Source organism: Calonectris borealis, chromosome 10 (assembly GCF_964195595.1).
Source record: "Calonectris borealis chromosome 10, bCalBor7.hap1.2, whole genome shotgun sequence".
In the NCBI taxonomy this organism is placed as follows: Eukaryota; Metazoa; Chordata; class Aves; order Procellariiformes; family Procellariidae; genus Calonectris; species Calonectris borealis.
This window is the reverse complement of record NC_134321.1, coordinates 22,247,007-22,266,692: the sequence shown is the minus strand read 5'-3', so window position 1 is coordinate 22,266,692 and position 19,686 is coordinate 22,247,007. Positions and strand designations below refer to the sequence as shown.

General features: G+C 37.8%; 1 protein-coding gene across 1 annotated transcript in view; it reads right to left on the bottom strand.

Annotated features, from left to right (window-relative positions):
* Positions 1-19,686, bottom strand: part of SYN2 (synapsin II) — a 192,635-nt gene that overhangs the window by 3,180 nt on the left and 169,769 nt on the right. Inside the window, exons 11-12 of the mRNA XM_075159387.1 lie at positions 4,307-4,367; positions 274-571 (exon numbers count right to left, since the gene is read on the bottom strand). Of these exons, the coding sequence (XP_075015488.1) occupies positions 274-571; positions 4,307-4,367 (359 nt within the window). The remainder of the gene's footprint in view (positions 1-273; positions 572-4,306; positions 4,368-19,686) is intronic.

Sequence of the window (19,686 nt, the reverse complement as noted above, 5' to 3'; positions counted from 1 at the left end):
CAAATACGAGAAAGATGATGAGTTTTCAGACCTAGTTGGGGCAGAAATTACACAACCAATAAATGAAATTTTGTGTAGTGCTTAGGATATAACTGATGATACTGTCTTACAAATCATAAACAGAGAATAAGCTTTTTGAAATGTTTTAACCTCATTTTAGACTTGGGAACGTATGTACATTTTTCCCCAATATTAGACCAACTCCCAAATTACAGTTAGGACAACAAAATCTGTGTTATGAGGAGAAAAGAGAACGGATAAAGCAAATCTTACTTAAGTTGTGGATGAGACTGAGGCTTCTGTTGTGGAGCAGGCTGTGGAGCAGGCTGTGGAGCTGGCTGTGGAGCTGGCTGTGGAGCTGGCTGTGGCTGCGGCTGCGGCTCCGCTTCCTTTGATAATCTGGTGCTGGAAGGACCTTGAGCCTGGGGACGCGGTTGCTGAGTTGTAGGTCCGGGTGGACGCTGTGGCTGGGAAGTCGAGGGCTTTGCTGACTGCCCAGGGGGGTACATGCGCTGTGGCTGCAATGGCTCCTGGCTTTGTGATTGCATTCCTTGGGGTTGCACTGGGCCCCCTAGGTTCAGTACAAGAAAAACTTCATAATGTTATAGTATCAAAGAATTCTTACTAGATTTCATATCCAACACTTTAAAATAATCCTTGAATGTGATTAATTCTACTTTTGAGGCAAAATTCTACTAATACGGACTGCAGTTTCATGTAGTCAATACTACTAATCACAGTTGGTACCTTAGTAACTTGCTTGCAGCCCCTATGATTCATCCTTAAAATTGCTAAGAAGTACGAAAGTTATCCCAGCAGTAGCGGTACTGACTTCAAATCAAATCAATGGAGTTATACCCAGTCTAATTTGGGCCCAGCTCAAGGAGAGGCTGCGAGGTAATTGAATATACCAGCAATATCTATTTCAGCAATACAGCTACTATTTTCTGTGTAGTTACGCAGTTTTGTTCCTCCAAAGTTTTAAAATTATTTCTGTAATATTCCTCTTAGATTCACTCTTATAGCAGTAAAACAACTTTATACTGAAATTTTCCGGCTCATTTAAAGTCTTTTGATAACTTATTTAACCCCATAGTGAAATATGTCAAGAACATTACAAAAAACACGAGAAAGTCATTACTAATTCTTTACCAAGGAGATCTTTCCACTGAGAAGGAAGTATACTGGCAAAATACTGTATCAAGTGTGAAACTACAGTGTGTAGTAGAGACTTGAGTTGTGAAATCCATGGCTGAAAGATGCTACATCATCATACAGGGTTTTTTTTTTTGCTTTCTGACTGAAATAGTGCTGTGTCAGATATCAGTGGGCTTTTGTCTCATATCAGATGTCTGAATGTGGTTTTCTGGGGTGATAGTTGTTATAACTGAATCTTTTTCTTGCATGTGACAAGGCACACGGGACATCTGAGTTAAAGGGAAGAGAGGACAGGATGAAATTCTGAGCGATTTGTTTGTATAATGCTTCAGTCAGGGTAAGAGCTTTGCTGAACAGTAAATATTATAGAAGACAACTGATCTAGACATTCTGAACATTTGGGAATTTTTAGTCTTACATAGATATTTAGTGCAAGTAAAAGACTTAATCTATTCCGGTCTCTAAAAGAAAACCTTCATATCTGAAAGTACTGTTGCAATACAGGATTATTTTTTTAAAAATTGCTATTATAGTTAGCTTTCCACTTACTATATGAGATTCCAGTGTATGTGTCTGAGAACAGCATGTACTAATGCTTCAGTAAGTTTTAATACAGTTGTAGCAGTGTGTTGTGGTGTAGAAAGATAAATAGCACGTACTGTATGTTAAGGAATGTGCCTTCATTGTTTATTAATTTGAACCACTTTTGTAGGAAATATTTGAAGGTGATAACATGGTCTTGCAACATCTTAATAAGGATCGTTTTCTTATTAGTCTCCTTTCACTCAATATTGAAAAACAGAAAGGTTTCTTTCCCCCACTTGTACATACAGGCTTGAATGCCAGAAACTTTACACTGAAGACAGATATAACTTTCTTTTATTGCACATTAAGCTGTACAAGATATTTCACATAAAAGATATACTGCTGTCACACTTCCAGCATTTGCTCACTTTCTCGCAGCTGGGTTGTACAAAAGGCAACAATCATGAAAGAAACTTTTACCAAAAATAACTCAACAAAACTGAACATTAAGCCTACACTGTAAAACATCTGTTCCCTGTTACCCACAATATTGCACCTAAGCATGCTTACATGCAGAGAGACATTTTGGCTTGCTTCTTGTCTGTGGTATGTAGTATAGTGTGTGCCCTTGTAAATCCTTTACAGTCAACAAGCTGAAATCCTGTCTGAAACACCATCTCTTCTTTGCACACACAACTCACAAATGTCGTGTGAAAAGCACTTGTGAATACTTGTACTACTACATGCAAAAAAATACCAACTGCTTTAAATAAAATCAATCATCAGATTCATTTCTTCACCCCAGGGCAGTATGGTTTATTCACTTTTATGGTGTCTGGAGGTAAGGATTTGTGAACCTGATTCTAAGTGGAATTTTCTTAATATAGAACAAAATAGCCAATGCCGTCATTGGAATGATCACTGACCTAGACAAATGCTGATCACTAAAGCAAAATATTCATGTAATTTACTGATAGGTAGTAAACAGTAGCACTTACCACAAACATTTAAATAGCTAATAAGGCATACCTTAATTCTCATCGTACCAGCCAGCTTGTACAAATAAAAGAAACACTAAGAATGATGATTCTCACTGATAATTTTTTCCCGTGTTTGTAGGGAAAACAGAAGTAGAACATAAGGCTGTTTTCCCTTTAAACAAAATTGTTTGCACTAAACTAATGGCCACTACTCATCTTTGTACATATTCAAGATTAAAATTATAGTTTTGTGGCTCACTTGCAACTAAGCTTTATGGTATGCTAGCAGTGTGTAGCTTGTGATTCTAGGCTAGATTTCTCACAACAGATTAACTGCCTGCCTCTGTATTTCTCGTAATATTACATTATAAATTGGTTATGCAAAAATCACAAATAATTTACCTACAGAAAATCTAGCAGTTGTCAGGCATCTCAAGTCTTTTTGCATGTTTGATTTCAAGTAATTATTGTAAACCCTATTTATGTGGATAACGCTGGGACTGAATTTTCTATATAGCTATCTGGGTACTTCTAGGTTTAAAACAGTAGACCTGAGTTGGTAAAAAAATCGCTGACATTTTTGTCTCGCATCCTAATCAAAGGACAAGATCCCTAGCTGGTTAAAGGTACCTTGGTCTACCCCCTCCTAACATCTCAGTATTTGAAAAAAATGAGCTCTTACAGGAAGTTTAACAGTCCTTGAGGTACTTCTCACCAAATAACCTGGGATTTAACTCTTCGGCAAGTATAAGATTTTTGAAAGGATTTGCATTCGTTTTCATTAAAAATCTCCATGGATTACTAATTCAGAATGACAACAAAAGGTACTACCTAATTGAAATAGGATACATTAAATACTCACACTTTCACTGAGATATTGCACATAGGTGGCCCATTTACATAGCTTTGTAGCTAATAATTTAATGCAGAATTACTAAAAATATGAATACCAGTATGTAAAATAGAAGATATTTTAAATATTCCTTGGGAAGAACTGTATCTTATGGAGTCACTGAAATATTAGACTTCCACTTGCGTTCAAGTAAAACTCAAATGTTAACAAACTTTATAAAATTATAAATAAAAAGCTTCACTAGCAAATTCTAACCTAGACTTTTAAAAATATATCTGGATCACCTACCTATTAGTCATGCACACGCACAAAAAAATAAAGGCTATGAGTACAGTGTGCACACACTCACAGAGTAAGCAAAAGTATTTAGATTTGAACCTTGGTGGTATTTTGCTTAACGATATATAATACTCAAAAAATACTGTCTAACCATCCATAATGTACAGTTGCACTGGGCTCTAAAGAGGCACATTCTTTGTACACTGTTGACAACAGCCCTGAAATCACAAATTTTACAGAGAAAGGTAGGTAAGCATTACACGCACAGACATGAACAAGTAAACAACCAGACGGTATAGTTGACACTGCATAGAAAAAACACAGTCCAGGTCAGCACTGAAACAATGCAAAAATTGAACAAAACTGGTATGTTTGCTTTTAAGATTGTGTGTTTGTTTCTTTTCTTTTTTTCATTTTTGCTTTAACTCTTTAGTCTCAATTATCTAAGTAGCCTGGACTTGTTTTGGTCCTACTGCAACGCCATTACAGTCGAGAATGTACTGTAAACAACCTTGAGGTGGTGGTCGCTGAGGTGGGATTTTGTTTGGCTCTGGCTCCTTTAGTGATCCACTCTGGAAAATACATTTGAAAACAGAAGAGAAAAAAAATTAGAGTAGCTTAGTTCCAATTTTCCACTAATTTGTCTTTATTTTCATTAGAAATCGCTTTATTGGTTGGGGCTGAACATATACTTTTAATTTATTTCAGATACCATTTTCTAATTTAGTTGCTGTCTGACATGATATATGAATCCTGGACTAATCTGAAGCTGAGTGCGTAAAAAAAATTGTTTCCCCTTTGCAGCATGTGATCTTGATATAAGGAGTTGCGTTCTCAAATCCTACCTCCATTTGTGTATGGTCTTTCTCCTTCAGTTCCTAGCACCTTCAACGACTTTTCTGTATCTCATCGCTTCTGCTCTCTTTTTTAGGATAGACTGAATAGAAAATGGACTTCAGCAGATACCTTTGTGTAATTTAAGGAATAATTTATTTTTAATTACATTCACTTGTATCTGGAAGCATTAGCACAGCACGATTTTTTGCTAGTGGTAGTTTCACTTTGATTCGCTGACTGTAAATGGGAAGGGAGATGGACTACTCTAGGTTAGCTGTTTTGCTAAGCAAAATGAAAGAAGGAAGCAAAAACCACAGACAAATAATAAAAATAATTGAAATTACTTCATGCTACTCCATCTGACATGTTATTAGAAACACATGTAATACTTAACTTTTCAAAACAGGAGATTTATTTGGCAGTATCCTTTTCGAATATATACTTGTCGAGAGGAGAAGATGGGCCTGAACCAAAACCTTGGAGCAGAACACCCTCTGGGAACATTAGTATTTGAATCCAAACTTTGTCTTAGGCCCATCTCTAATATTTTGAAAAGTGAAATAAGTTAAATCATTGGACATAATAGCTTGGGGTTTTTTTAAGGTTCCAGAATTAAATTGCCATCTGTCAAGAGGGAAAAACCCCAGAATGTATTAAACAGTAAATGTAAAATTAATTAAACATGTTTCTTGCAAAGCTTACTGTTTTTTTTCTGATAGATTTGTATTTGATCTTAGAACTATAGAAATAAATCTTACTCACAGTGGTGTGAATTCCTGCACAGCAATCTAGAAGTTACACTTTTTAAATGTTTCAGGACAACACCACTCCATTGTATGCAGCTGTTGCAAATAGCTTTGTCTGCTTTAGCTACATAAATAAAAGGACGTAGGACAGGTCCAAAACTCTAATTATTCAGAGTTACCAACCTTCAGAAGACCGAATGAGGAGTAAAAATGCTATGTACAAAACGAAGGAGGCAAAATCTGGTCCTTAATTAACTGACCAGTTACACAGTTCTCAGTAGCATCATTGTAAGGATGAGGATATGTAGAAAAGAAGAGAATTTCGTAAGGAAAGACACAGCCACCAGAAAATTTTAAAGTGCTTTAGTGTGGGTTGAAGTCTTCTCTGTTTCGTATCTCTCCTTCCTCTAATTTTCTGAACCACATGTAAAAGTTGACATTCTATCCTAAACACGTTTCAGAAACGTTAAGTATTTGTGGTATCCACTCTGTATAATGCGTTGGAGCTCACTGAAACAATATGCATTTACATCAGTAACTCCTTGGATACCAGGGAAATTAGCCCAGAGTGGAAACCTTGAAAAGTTGCCCTAGAGGAGCCAACTCCTTTCATATTCCAGCACCATTGTTCTGATGCACCTGGCACCTTCCTCTGCGTGCCTCCAGGGCTTTTGGGTGCTCTGCATTAGAGAGCGCCGGGTTTCCTTGGGTGCTGGCGTGTGCCCTTAAAGGGAAAGTGTAAGTACTTGGGCTCAAGGACCTCCAGAGTTTCTGGAGGACCAAAGAGATCATGTGACTTTTGTTAGAAAGCATGCATAGTATCTCATAAGGAGTATTACTACAGTTACCATGCGATAGACTTCCTAGCCTTACAAAGGGCCATGAACCAATCTATCTGGTTCTCTGCAGTGGCAGAGGGTGACTGGGGAGGATATGAGTGTTGCTATTTTTCTACCAAAACAAAAGTAAAAGATTATGTAGGCAAAACTCATCTTTTATTTAGAAACTGAAAGCACAGGCTGGCAATTTAAATTCACATCTACTTCAATGTTAAAACAACATCTGCAGGGCCTCTGTCTCCTCCATGCCTTGAGGCTGAAGCAAATCTACCATTTGTTCTTGTTCTTGCACTGAAATGGTCTTGGGTTTTATCGCAGACACCACCTAACTTGACATGACAACATCAGTACTTACGCAATCTGCATATCTCTCCATCTTACAAAGAAATTATTTTATCCTAAATTAAGCTTTCAGTAAACCTTACAGAAGCTTGCTAATCCTTACCTCAACTGTTCTGAAAGTTTAGAGCCTTTGTGCGTTTTCTGTTGAAGATGTGTTTCCCCCTCTCTAGTCACTGACTGCAGCTGTCCTGATTTTACCACCCACACATCCTTTTTTTCACCAGATATCACCTGGTGCTTCCAGGAACCTCACCCACACTCCAGGCCAATCACATGGGTATATTACTTTTGCTAATTAGCCAACCCACCCAGGCTGACCCAAAAAGACTAATTAGCATTACATTCCTAATTGAGAAATCTTACTCATGGTTTTTGAATGGTCTGTAGTAACCCAGTCCTTTTCAAGAGTCTTTCTTGCAGACAGTCAGAAACCTTGATACTTGATATTAAAGACAGGCTTTGAACCAGTCTTGTTTGCCGTCCTGAGCCAAGGCCTTTAATAAAATCCAGGCTCCTTCTAAAACACCAGTTGTTGGCAAATCAACTACAGACTGTTACTTCTCACCTCTCCAAGGTGGTGTGCCAATGTAATTGTAAGAGCTGCTAACTCCTTATAGGCAACACAATCCCTCTGAACAGAGATGCCGGACTAGACCTGTCCTGCAGATGTATTCACCCCTCATTTTTTTTTTCTTTTTTCCTTTGTTGCCCAGCCTAGAAGCTCACCCTCCTACCACTTTCTTTTAGTACAAACATGTTTTCCTGCACTGCAGTTCTGATCTGCAAAACTTGCCTATTGCTTAGTTCAAACATTGCAGGAATCAAGGATTATCTGCAGAATGTATCATGGAAAATGACCCTGAACAGATTATTTGGATGCTCAGGGCTAAAGAGCAAAATTAGTAGTACAGAAGCTAGAAACTACAGTGTTTAGTATGGTTTAGGATTACCTAAGTGAGGTGTGGTAACTGCTGTCGTAAGGAGCCCTTTTGGTTTTCATTTTATGGAACACAACTTTCACATTGCATCCAAATTCCCCAAAGAGAAGGGATTGCTGATGTTGATAGTAACATTATATAGAACTGCTTATAGAATCTCTCCTGTTCAAAGGGGATTTACTGTTTATGTAACTATTCTAAAAAAATACAACTTTACTTGTGGAAACCTCTAAGCCACATGAATGCTGCAAGTATACTATAGTGATTTCTCAATTCTGGGTACAACAATTGACGCTTTGGTTGCATAATGGTCTTTAAGAATATTGGCTAAGTTAATTATAGCCAGAGCAGAAAACCCACTGCTTGTCTAGAAGATAGATGTCTCTAGATGTCTCTGTAGCACTTCCTTCCTTTCCACACTTACCTGAAACAGTCTCCTTAGAATTTTAGGGGTAGAACTGGAGGAGAGAACTGTTTGTTCTTCAAAGCATGTTGTATTAGAATTTGATCAGTGGTATTACTTCTTTTTCTACCTCGTATATTTATATAAATGCAGACTGGATTCATATATTCTTGAATTTTGAATAGTCTGAAGAATGTTGAAATGGGTGGGAGCAAAAGCAGCAACTTGGCAGGGAAATAGCCCTTGGGCAAAAGAGATGCTAAACTGAGTCCCAGCAAAAATTGATTTTGATTTGGCTGAGTTTGAAGATTTTGTGAACTATAGTTGGAGCGCGTATAGTTGTTTTTGGGTTTCGTTTGGTTTTCTTTGTAATATAACGATAGAAGCTTTTCATAGGTATTTCAATATTTGAAGGGAAAGCCACGTTTTTCAGGGCAAGAAGCAGAGGGATCAATTGCGAATTGCCAAAATATGAGCTGAGTTAGATCTCATGAAGGAAACATGAATAAATTGTAAAACAATTAAGTAACAGGAGAACTAAGAAAAAATGTGATTGCTAAGCAGAGAGGTAATTTCGATAATTTAAGTAGGGTGTCAACAGTAAATGAATGTTTGAAGTGTCCTAGATTATGATAAATACAGGAGCAAGGGCAAGATGGCAGGTGGCATAAAAGCTAAAAATGAGATGGAGGTAAAAATCAAAGATCTTCCTGGTCAGACCAGATATTCTTCATCTTGGAAATCAAAACCAGCTGACTCATGAAATACAGAATTCTGTACCAGATATCTCTAACAATTGGAAATGTACAAGTTCCACTGGAGAAGGGTAAGCACTAATACTACAGGAATTAAAGTGGCTACTGAGGAGATAGGCAGTTATTGAAGAAAAACTAATGGGAAGGATATAATTGGGATGTGGAACTCAAGTAAGTTTTCATTAATTAAGTTGGCACAGGAAAGTAGGTGTGTGCTACTAAAACCTGTAGATGATACAAAGCTGGAAGACTACAGGACCAAAATATCCTAAAGAAAGGATAAAAAACACAAGGGAAAAAAAAAAAAACAACACCCACCCACCCCCAAACAAAAAGCCCCAACAACTTAAATGCAATGCCCAAAGTAATTTATTTATGGACTAATTACATGCATCTGTCAGAAATGCAGAGCTCACTAACTGAAATCTAATGGGAAAGATCTGTGCAATGAAAAAGGTACTCCAGTATTTTCCCTGGGATACTGAAACAGGTGACCTCCCATTGTCCATTCCAGCCCTATTTTCTGTTATTCTGCTGAACAAAAATAATCCCCCCCCAAAGAGACGAGGTTTCTAGAGAAAACGTAGGATGTCGATTTATCAGGGAAAAAGTTTCTTAAGCAGTAGCATCGCTTGTTTAAGTTAGATGCTCCCTTTCCAGAGCCAATCAGTAATTCTAATGGACAAGGATGCAGTCTTATTTTATTGCAGCTCTTGCTTAAAGAAGCCAGATTTCAACTTCTGTTTTTGAAAAGGGAACATTAAAAGCCTGCAGTTGCACAGCAGCTTTCAGGCAGTTCTTTCCAGTGAAGAAATTGCTCCCCATAGACAAGGAAGGAATGTGGACTATGTGATAGGAGAGAGCTCCCCCTGTGTGCTAAAGCAGCTGAGAAGAAAATGCGTATGCATGCGTGTTTGTACCAGAGAAAGAGCGCGGTAAGAAATGACAGGCAAGCGAAAGGGGTACAACATATCTAGAAGACTGTCCAGTTACTGGAAAGTTAAACTTCCTTACACCTTTCTCAGTGTGCATAGATACCTCTAAACATATAGAGGATAAGGTACCCCTTGGGGCTTGATAGTGTCAAAATCCTACGCTGTTGTTTGAAGTTGTAAGGAAGGTTTTGACCCTTGAACCCAGGGACTTTGACCCGGGCTGGTGCTACGCTCTATCTGCTCCTCCAGTCTTAAAAAAAAAAAAAAAAAACAGATTTTTTTTAAAAATACGGGATGGCAAGTGATCCTTGCGTGAACCAGAAGAGACCAAGATCTGCAGAACTTCATCTTGAGCCACAAAGATCCATCATTACCGGACCCATTCAGAATTGAAGTTTATGCTTTGAAACAAGAAAGTCTGGGAAAAAGATGGTGGAGCTAACTCAAGTCCAGTCTTATAACCCCCAGTCTTAATATTATTGTATGAGTGTTACCGAGTGGAATGGGAGGAGGCATGGAAAAGAGGTAGTGCACTGAGCTAAACATGTGAGCTCTCCCCCAAACAATGGCAAAGTTCAGAACTCCAGTATACGAACAGAGCATAAGACCTCTCCGTCAATGGTTGCATGTGCTTCTCTTCTTGCTTCTCCTGGTGCAGCACAAGTACGCAGCTGCTCAGAGGAGGATTGGTGGTTGCCCTGAACTCTGACAAGCTTCCTGAGTCTCTCCTAGGAGTTGAGATATACTGGAGAATGATATATAAGCAGCTGAGGACAAGCTTGGTCTACTGGCAGCTAGAGATGGAGCACTGATCCACCACTAAATTAGTGTCTGAAGTGATGGTGGCGGAGGGAGGTTGCTTCTTTTTTTCTATGGACAAATTAAGAATATTCGAAAATGAGCTGCTCTGTTTTGGATTTTTCTGTAATGTCTCTTGGTGCTTGTTTAAAGATTTTAACACATATTTAGCACATGGTCCTTATTCAAAATAAACTGTGGCAAAGACTGCTGGGGAGAGGGACAGAATCCTTGCAAGTTAAACATGGAGTAAAGCCAAATAGCTTAACAGGTTATGATTTAAAGGTCAGAGAAATCAAATAAAAAAGTCAAGTGGAGACAGAGAATGATAACAAAAAAAGTAGATGGGAAACACCCACCACAGTGGGGAAAGGAAAGGGGACCAAGGAAAAGCCTCCAAAAAAAAAGATATTTCTATTAGGTTCAGCTTAAATAAACAAAATCAGAGAGTAAAAATAGATGAAAAATAAGATAAAATAAAAAATCAAAAGGCTGTTGTATGATAGTAATTATAGCACTAAGACAAACAGAGAGATCTAACTTAGGCTCTCCTTTTCTGTTTGTGCATATGGCAGCTATTGCCTGTTCTGTAACGACGGGATTACTGTTTTCTTTGTTTTAATTTTGAAAAGGCTGGCTCTATAATGGATTGAGGACATTTTCTGAAGTCTCCCAAAAAATGCCTGTGGGACAAGAAAGCTATTTCTCACAGAAGTCTACTAAGTACTTATGAAGGCTACTCTATAGTGGTGGGGTCATGATTACCTAAAAACTAAATGTTTTCTTTGCTCTTGAGGGTAGTCACCACGGAGTTTCAGAATTCTCAAAGACAGTGTCTGCTTCTGCCAATACAATTGGCAGATCGTGAGATGATCAGAAGATCACCTGGCAGAAGGTAATAAAGAAGTTAACAAAAGCATAATTTTGTTGTGTGAATGAAGACAAAAAGAGAACAGTATTGTTATTATGTTTAAAATAAATGGGGAAAAGTATCTATTAACTAGTAATACTTGTTATGTTTTTCAGTTTTAGCTAGCATTTTGTTGCATTCTGTATTATAAAATTATTAGCACTAAGGCTATAGCACTATATCCTACAGACAACTGAAGTCATCCTAATCATCCCGGTCCTGAAGCTTGACTCTGTCAGGTTGCCTGTGGGCTTTTTCCTTTGGGCTTCTCTTCTAACGAGTACTTTGATGAGCAATTCTTTCTCTTACCAAGCTTTGCTCAGCTTGTCTGCAGGGATCGTGTATTTTTCCAGATACACTGCTGGTGACGAGCATTCAATATAGAGTATTCAGAAATAAAAAAAAAATTGGGCCACAGCCTGAAAGCTTTTATTTCACTTGGATACATTTCTGTTGATGTCAGTAGAAATTTTGACCAAATAATCCTAAACCTTTAATATATGCCCTTTAGTATATTCTCTCTTACAGTCTAAATGTCATCAGGTCCCTTTAAAAAGGGCATTGTAAAGGCACACTTGTTTAGTTCTTGGCACATTATTTCAAAGCAAGCTAAGACAGACAAGCACTTATTAGTGTTTTGATTTAATCATTCTCATTTAATGGATACATTCACAACTAACAACCAAAAGCATTTATGTAGATATTTTTCACTAGCAAATATCCAGCAAGATATTTACCTGTTACCTCTGTTCGCGAGCGAGACTAAATAAGCAACAGAATTGAGCAATACATACGTACCTCCCTTAGTAATTACTCCATCTACTGGTGCAGGATCTTAATAAGTGTTTTAAAGTAGGTTATCTTAGCTTTCATGATCAATTTCTTAGTAAAATCTCTGCTCAACATTTGTATGTTGTGTCCCACTGTTTTTTAATTACTGTCAATATTAAGAATCTTAGGATTTATTTTCCTGCATGAACTTTGTTTTTAATATATTATAATACCTGAACGTCAAGTTCAAATGCTCAAAGTAAATCAAGCTTTGTGTAATGAAATAGTGACTGTTTTAAATATATGGGCATCCTTCATCCAGCAGTTAAAGTCTGAGTCTCCGCCTCTGTTGTGATCTCTGTCACTTATATGAAGAACACAGTATCTGCCCTGAATAGGTGTCTTATACAAAGACGGACAAAGCATCCTTGGTGTAGTAAAGTATACGCTATCATTTTATACTTGTGGTAAATAAACTTGACTGTTGTCAATTTAGCTGGAATGAAGTGTGCCTCAAATGTGGCCTTTTACCAGGCTGGGGTGAGCTGAGGGCCCATACATGTTTATTTTCTTCTCCTTTTCTTAATTCCATACATTTATATTAGGATCTAAAAGGGTAACAACTGTTTTTTTTATATTTTCACAAAGATGCAATAACTAAAAGGTTAAAAAAAACTTTGATTAAAATAAACATCTCCTCTTCCAGATGTACACAGCTAAACATTGTGGGTATATATGTACACTTATATATATGTACACATTAAGGCAGCACATTAAAATATATTCCATCTTAAAATAATGAAAATAAATGAAATAAATACATTACAATAGCATTATGAGAAATTCTTGAATAGGGAGCATTTAGTATTTGTAAAATGTCTACCCGATTTCTTGATTAATGTGATACAACTTCTGTAATACGATGTAATACACTAATGCTGAATAAAACAGAACTCCCCAAATCAGTCATCCCACACGAGAAGAAGCCACACGATGTCGCTGCGGTTCAGAGAACCAAAACCCACTGCAGTGAAAGCGGTCAATACCTTCAGCATTTCAAAAATGACTTGTAAAAATCGTTTTAACGTGACAGTTTTAAGAATGGCTTTTGACTTCTATGCCCTTTGAAAGGTACTGTGTTTAGTGTTCTGTGATGTATACATGCCCCAGCAATATTCTTCATTGTTCCTTATGAGTTTTGATGACAATGCTTTAGATTCTCTGCCGATATTTTTAGGAAGGCATCTTGCTGCTGCCTGCCTAATTTTCCTTTAAGTCACAACAATAACTCAATAAGCATTTTAATAGGAAAAGTAATTTGCTTACTAGGGACTACAATTTAAAAGAGCTTCTAGGCAGACAAACAGTGCAAGTGGTAAAGAATAACTACTTAGATTTTGTTTGTAGTCTTGATGGCTGTCAAAGTGCAAAGTACTTTCTGAGGTAAACACTGAACAGATAAAACCTTATTGATTGACTACAGAAGATGCTCAATTAATAGCTACACAGATGTACTACTTGTTCATTGACAAGCTACATTGCTCTGTTTATATACAGTAACCTCATGTAAGAGTTCGGAAAGGTAAACAATTAAAGAGCCATATAGTAAAATACTGTTCAGACTTTTTCCAGGGGCTCTATGCTCCCTTGCCCTGAGCAGAAAGTCAGGCTAATCTCTAGTCCTCCTGATAGAAGGACCTGGGCTTCTATCAGATGTTACTCCACAAATCTGGGTGCGTTGGCTTTATGGTCCTATGATGCCATAGCTGCCATTTATCCCGTATTTAATAAATGTCTTCCTAAGAGACAGAAATACAGCACATATGGTTTTAGGGGTCATTAGATCATTTAGCAAACTTCTTAAGGCAAGCTGTTCTTAAATTACTCCTGCTGTCTGTTAGAATAGAGCTAATTACACCAGGGAGTGATTTGCTTTGCACCAGTTCAGCAGGATTCTCGGATACTAGTACTGAAACTCCGTATTTACCCTCATTCATGCAGAATGATTTAGTGTAGTCTTTTAATTTGTTTATTTGTTAGGCAGTCTTTCCTTCCAGACATAAGGAAGAAAAACATGTTCCTGCAAGTAAGTGCCAAGGGACTGTGACAGAAAGAAGATTCTTGGCGGTGATGTGAATTGGTGGAACGAACATGCAAGTAGATTTAGCATTAGGGGTCTGAAGGATGATACAAAGCTGTAGCAAACCTACAAGTCATGGTTATACTTCAGGTGAACTTCTACAAGACTGCGCAAAGCAGAAAGTCACTTAGAGATAAGGCCCACACCTCAAATTTAGTGCAGAGAAGTTTACTTCTCCTAATAAGCAGGCTAATACTGAGTTCTAGATTTCCAGGTAACTCCATGATGGGATCCCTCCCAATTAAGTGCATTCCCCTTCAGTTAAGATCAAATCAAGTAACCGTATTGTCTGACCATCATAAAAGCTTCAGTGATTTGAAACAAATTGCTGCTCATCATAAGTAGTTTGCTTAAAAAAAAAAAGCAAATACAACAGATGGAATGTAATAGAACTGTGACTACTCTTATGGAAGCCCCTAGAATAGGTAATTTGATTATGGTTTGTTTTTCTCTCTGGAGGTAATACTTTTTGTTATTTACAGTATGTTCACATTTGGTTCAATTTTCTCTCTAAACATAGAAAACTAAAACTGGAGAAAACTGCTTGGCTCTAGTCAGATCATATAAGGGGTCAGGGAATGAAGTATGAGTAAGGTAAAGAGAAAAACAGGAGAAATAGAAATAAATTAGACCAGATCTCTAAATAGCTGAAGATTGCTGAGGAAGGGCTCCTTGACCCCAGTCTCTACTGATGTTAATGTAATTGTACTGAACTTCCCTGTGGGTGAAGAGTGAAGAAGGTATTAAAACATTTTAGAAAAGAGCGTTAAGAAATTAAACACTTCAGGTTCTGCTATTCTAGCCTCAAAATAATTAAAGCACTGTCCTCTTTACTTCTGCATCATTTATTGCTTTATTATTGGTGTGCTCCTCCTTCCTTTTAAATCAAACAGAACCAGGATATAGCTGGGAATGCTATGCTCTTTGTGATGTTACATCATTATGGATATTGTGTCTCTGGTGCACAAATTTCTTCCTGCCATTAAGGATAATAAATTCCTTGTTCTTTTGTGGATAATGCAACATGATGGTCTCAACAGAGCTGGACTGAAATAACATTTTCCTAGTATGATTTTCCTTAGCTTCAACTGCTAACATGACCGTAATCATTTGCATTTTACGGTAATACTCATGCACAATGTAATCTTCTACACAGAAATTAGTTCATCACAATTCATATCCTGACTTGATATGCAGCTTTGAATAGATGTTTTACTATTGTTGTTTTATATACAAATGCTGATACAGAAACAAGCATGAAATAGCCTGCACTGAGCAACCGCCTGCTGAGTTTTGCAAATCCAGACAGTGATCTTTCCTATCAACAGATGGAGACAGAGATAAGTGATTCCACTGGCTAGAACACTTCACTGGGTAGATTAACCTACTGGTTTGGTTTTTAGGAAAAATTTGAAAAAGGCTTCTCAAAAGATCTGTCAAATGTACTCAAAGAGGTTACAAAAGGTGGAAATTCAGATTTCCATCATTTTATTGCCTGAAAGTAGAGCAGGTTTGTCTCATGGAAAACTTCTATTAAAATCATATTCCTAGATAAAGTTCTATTACATATTTGTGAGTAAAACAAGCTGTCATGTTTTTAAATTAAATAGAAACAACTTAATTTTTGGAAAGAGTTTTTTGACCATATGTAGTTATATCGGATAGAACTTCTCTGAGTCCAGGGACTCTTGCTTTTCTTTGCTCTTGGTAAGAGCAAAACTGGCAAGCTTTGAATCCTGTAATCAAGAATACTTTCCACCCCAGTACGGTTCAATCATGCTGTCGCAGGTATGCAGTAAACTGTAGCCTGGGACCACAAGAGAAAAGCATGAGAGAGTTTGTTGGCTGCAGCCAGAGTCGGGTGGTGTGAGGTGCAACACACAGAGCTGCAAACTGTAGCTTTTCTCCTTCACAGGTTCTCTGCCGTTCTGTGTACCAGCAGAACTTGTTATAGAGCCCGTGCAAGTGTTTATAGATAAATAAATAAATACGCAATATACAAAATACCTATTTAAAAATTCTCAATATATCTGGTATCTCAGATTATAGATTTAATGTGTTTAAGAATCACAGGTTCTGCACATCTGAGGTTTCAACATAAGCAAGACAGTTGTTTGAGTCCCTGCCTGTGGAATTTGCTCCTTCTGGCACTCCGACAGAGAGCACTTTGTTGGCCTTCAGCACGTATTGCAAGGCCAATAATTTCCATCAAGATTTGGCTGCATAGCTCTAAACAAAGACTTATTTTCCTAATCATTGATTTGTTTTCTGATGGATAGTTAATTGGAATAGTACTGACTATTGTGGGCATTTATAACTTGAAGCATTCTTTTATGTGCGATGCACCCAAAGCCACAGTAGTGGGTAGATGATAAATAATTTTGAAAAACCCATGCAGCTAATAAGGGAATTCAAAACATCGCACATCTAGAGCTGCGCTATTGACTGTAAACCGTTCATTTAAAAGCGGAAGTAGCAAAACACACAAATTACTCTTTGATATTGAAATTATGTGGTTTCTAAGACCACACACACATTTGCACATAGTTGATTTGGGATGAATTACTGGCTTTGCATTTTATGTGACCTGCAGAAATATGCAGTATCCCCCTGCCCCACAAATGAATGGACTGTATTTCTCAAGATTAGGAAATAATTTCTCAGATTAGAGAAGACGACTGTTCAAAGATGAAAGGGACAGCTTGTTTTAACAGACTGATTTTATTCTTAGGAAAACAACCTAGCTAAAAATTAACTACACATGAGGAGGTATCTGTTTTAAATACTATAGATCTGTTTCATGATTTTCCCTTAAAGCTGGGAAGATTAATGGGTATTTGCAAATAGTATCTCCTGTAGAAATTCCGATCCCCTTTGTCTGTCCTAAACTGGTGGATAATATGACAAGGCAAATTTTAAGGAAGCAGCCTGATTAATTGAGAGGAAAACTAATAAATATTGCAAATATTCTGAAGGGATATCTCTGATTTTGGTAAGCTGCATTCCATAATTTAAGGATAGGATAAGGAAAAGAAGATTAATGTTGAATAACATCCTGTTGCCATTAGCGAAGGCTGAATTCTTCAGCAACCTAAACTAAGTAGAAATCTCATAGAAGTTCAGCAGCTAGCCAGCAAATATTATCTCTGGATTCATCCAAAGCTTTTTCGTTTAAGAGGAAAAAAACCTCTTCGTGGACATGATAGTGACAGCAATGACTGAGGAATTTAGGAACTTTCTTAAAATATTCCTTGTGTCCTATTTTCATTCTGGACTTACATAGGCAGTTTTCTTTCGAAATGAGTAAAAACTTTATTTACCTACAACAGATAACCAGTTTCTCTGAATGACACCAGTAACCATAAACATTTCTCCTCCCTTGTCTTCTTTAAAATCTGGGGAAGCACGCCTACCCTAGACCTTACTTTTTTTCCCCCAAAATGTGAAATATCAAATGCTCTAAATGACTGTGAATCTATTAATGTTACAATAATGTCTATTACTGTTTTAAATTTTTATTTATATTGACTTGTATGCTCTGGGAAACTCTAAATTTGACTCTGCTTCATTTTAATATATGCTAACTAGTCCTAAAAAGAAACTGTATTTTGGCATAAGGTGATTTTTTTTTTTCCCTTCCTTGTCTTTCTTTTTCAGTGCCATTTACAATGGACTTGAGTTATGTTGGATGGAAACTTCTCCATTGTATGTGGTTCCGTGGTTGAAACAATTTTGTGCTTAGTTTCAAGTCGCTGTAATATAAATAGAAGCCACACCACTTTTTTATGTGGGATGATGTATTTTTATAACTTAAAGGATGATGATATATTTGAAGAACAAATTAGTCATTCTGCCTCAAGAACTAGTCTGTCTGAGGTATGCCACAAAATTGTTTTCAAATTGTTTACCTGGTATGGAGCCTACTGGAAGTAAAAATAGATTCTTGATTTAGGCTTGGTAATTCCTGTATTACAGTTTGGCTTATTCTGTTGCTTAACTGATTACCATGGAGCTGTGCTGGTACAGAGTCCTTAATAGTTTATGTCAGAATGTATTGTCATGGTTTATTCCTTCAGTATATTAACAGAAGCACATGAAAATTGTAGCTGATAATGCTGCTCTTGATCAGACCCGCTGCCTGGCTATAAAGACGTAAGAGATGCTATTTAGCGTTTATATAGCACTTTTCAAAGAATCATAGAATTGTAGAACGGTTTGGGTTAGAACAGACCTTTTAAAGATCATCTAGTTTGACCCCTCTTGCCATGGGCAGGGACAGCTTTCACTAAACCAGGTTGCTCAAAGCCCCAACCAACCTGACCTTGAACACTTCCAGGGATGGGGCATCCACAACTTCTCTGGATAACCTGTTCTAGTGACTTACCACCCTCATCGTAAGGAATTTCTTCCTTATGTCCAACCTAAACCTACCCTCTTTCAGTTTAAAACCATTACCCCTTGTCCTGTCACTACAGGCCTTGGTAAAAAGTCTTTCTTGATCTTTCTTATAAGCTCCTTTTAAGTATTGAAAGCCACAATAATGTCTCCCCAGAGCCTTCTCCTCCAGGCTGAACAACCCCAACTCTCTCAGCCTTTTTTCATAGGAGAGGTGTTCCATCCCTCTGATCATTTTTGTGGCCCTCCTCTGGACCTGCTCTAACAGGTCCATGTCTGTCTTGTGTTGGGGACCCCAGAAGTGGATGCAGTACTCTAGGTAAGGTCTCACCAGAGCGGAGCAGAGGGAAAGAATCGCCTCTCTCGACCTGCTGGCCACGCTTCTTTTTATGCAGCCCAGAATACGATTGGCTTTCTGGGCTGCAAGTGCACATTGCCTGCCCATATCCCATTTTTCACCCACCAGTACCTCCAAGTCATCGCTGCAGGGCTGCTCTCAATCAATTCATCACCCAGTCTGTACTGATACTGGGGGACTGCCATGACCCAGGTGCAGGACCCTGACATCCAGGTCCCTCTGGATGGCATCGCTTCCCTCTAGCGTATTGACTGCATCACTCAGCTTGGAGTCATCTGCAACCTTGCTGAGGGTGCACTCGATCCCACCACCCATGCCAGTGGTGAAGATATTAAACAGTATTGGTCTCAGTACAGACCCTTGAGGGACACCACTTATTACTGGTTTCCATTTGGACACTGAGCTGTTGACTGTAACCTTATCCATCTGATAGTCCACCCGTCCAATCCATCTCTCTCCAGTTCAAAGGCAAAACTTTAATGTTCTTAGAGCCTTTTACAAAAATACCACACTCTTAGAAGTTATTGAAAGGATCAATAAAATAAAGTTCATATTTTGTAAGCATGGAAATGGAAACACAAAGATGATTTCCAAAGTCTGAAAGGCAGCAAGACCAGGGGCAGAATTCTGCATCCCCACACTTTTAACTATCAGGCCCTGTAAGATAAAATAAGTGAAACACATCCATTTGCCACCTTTGACACAAATTTTCTAGTATGCTAAG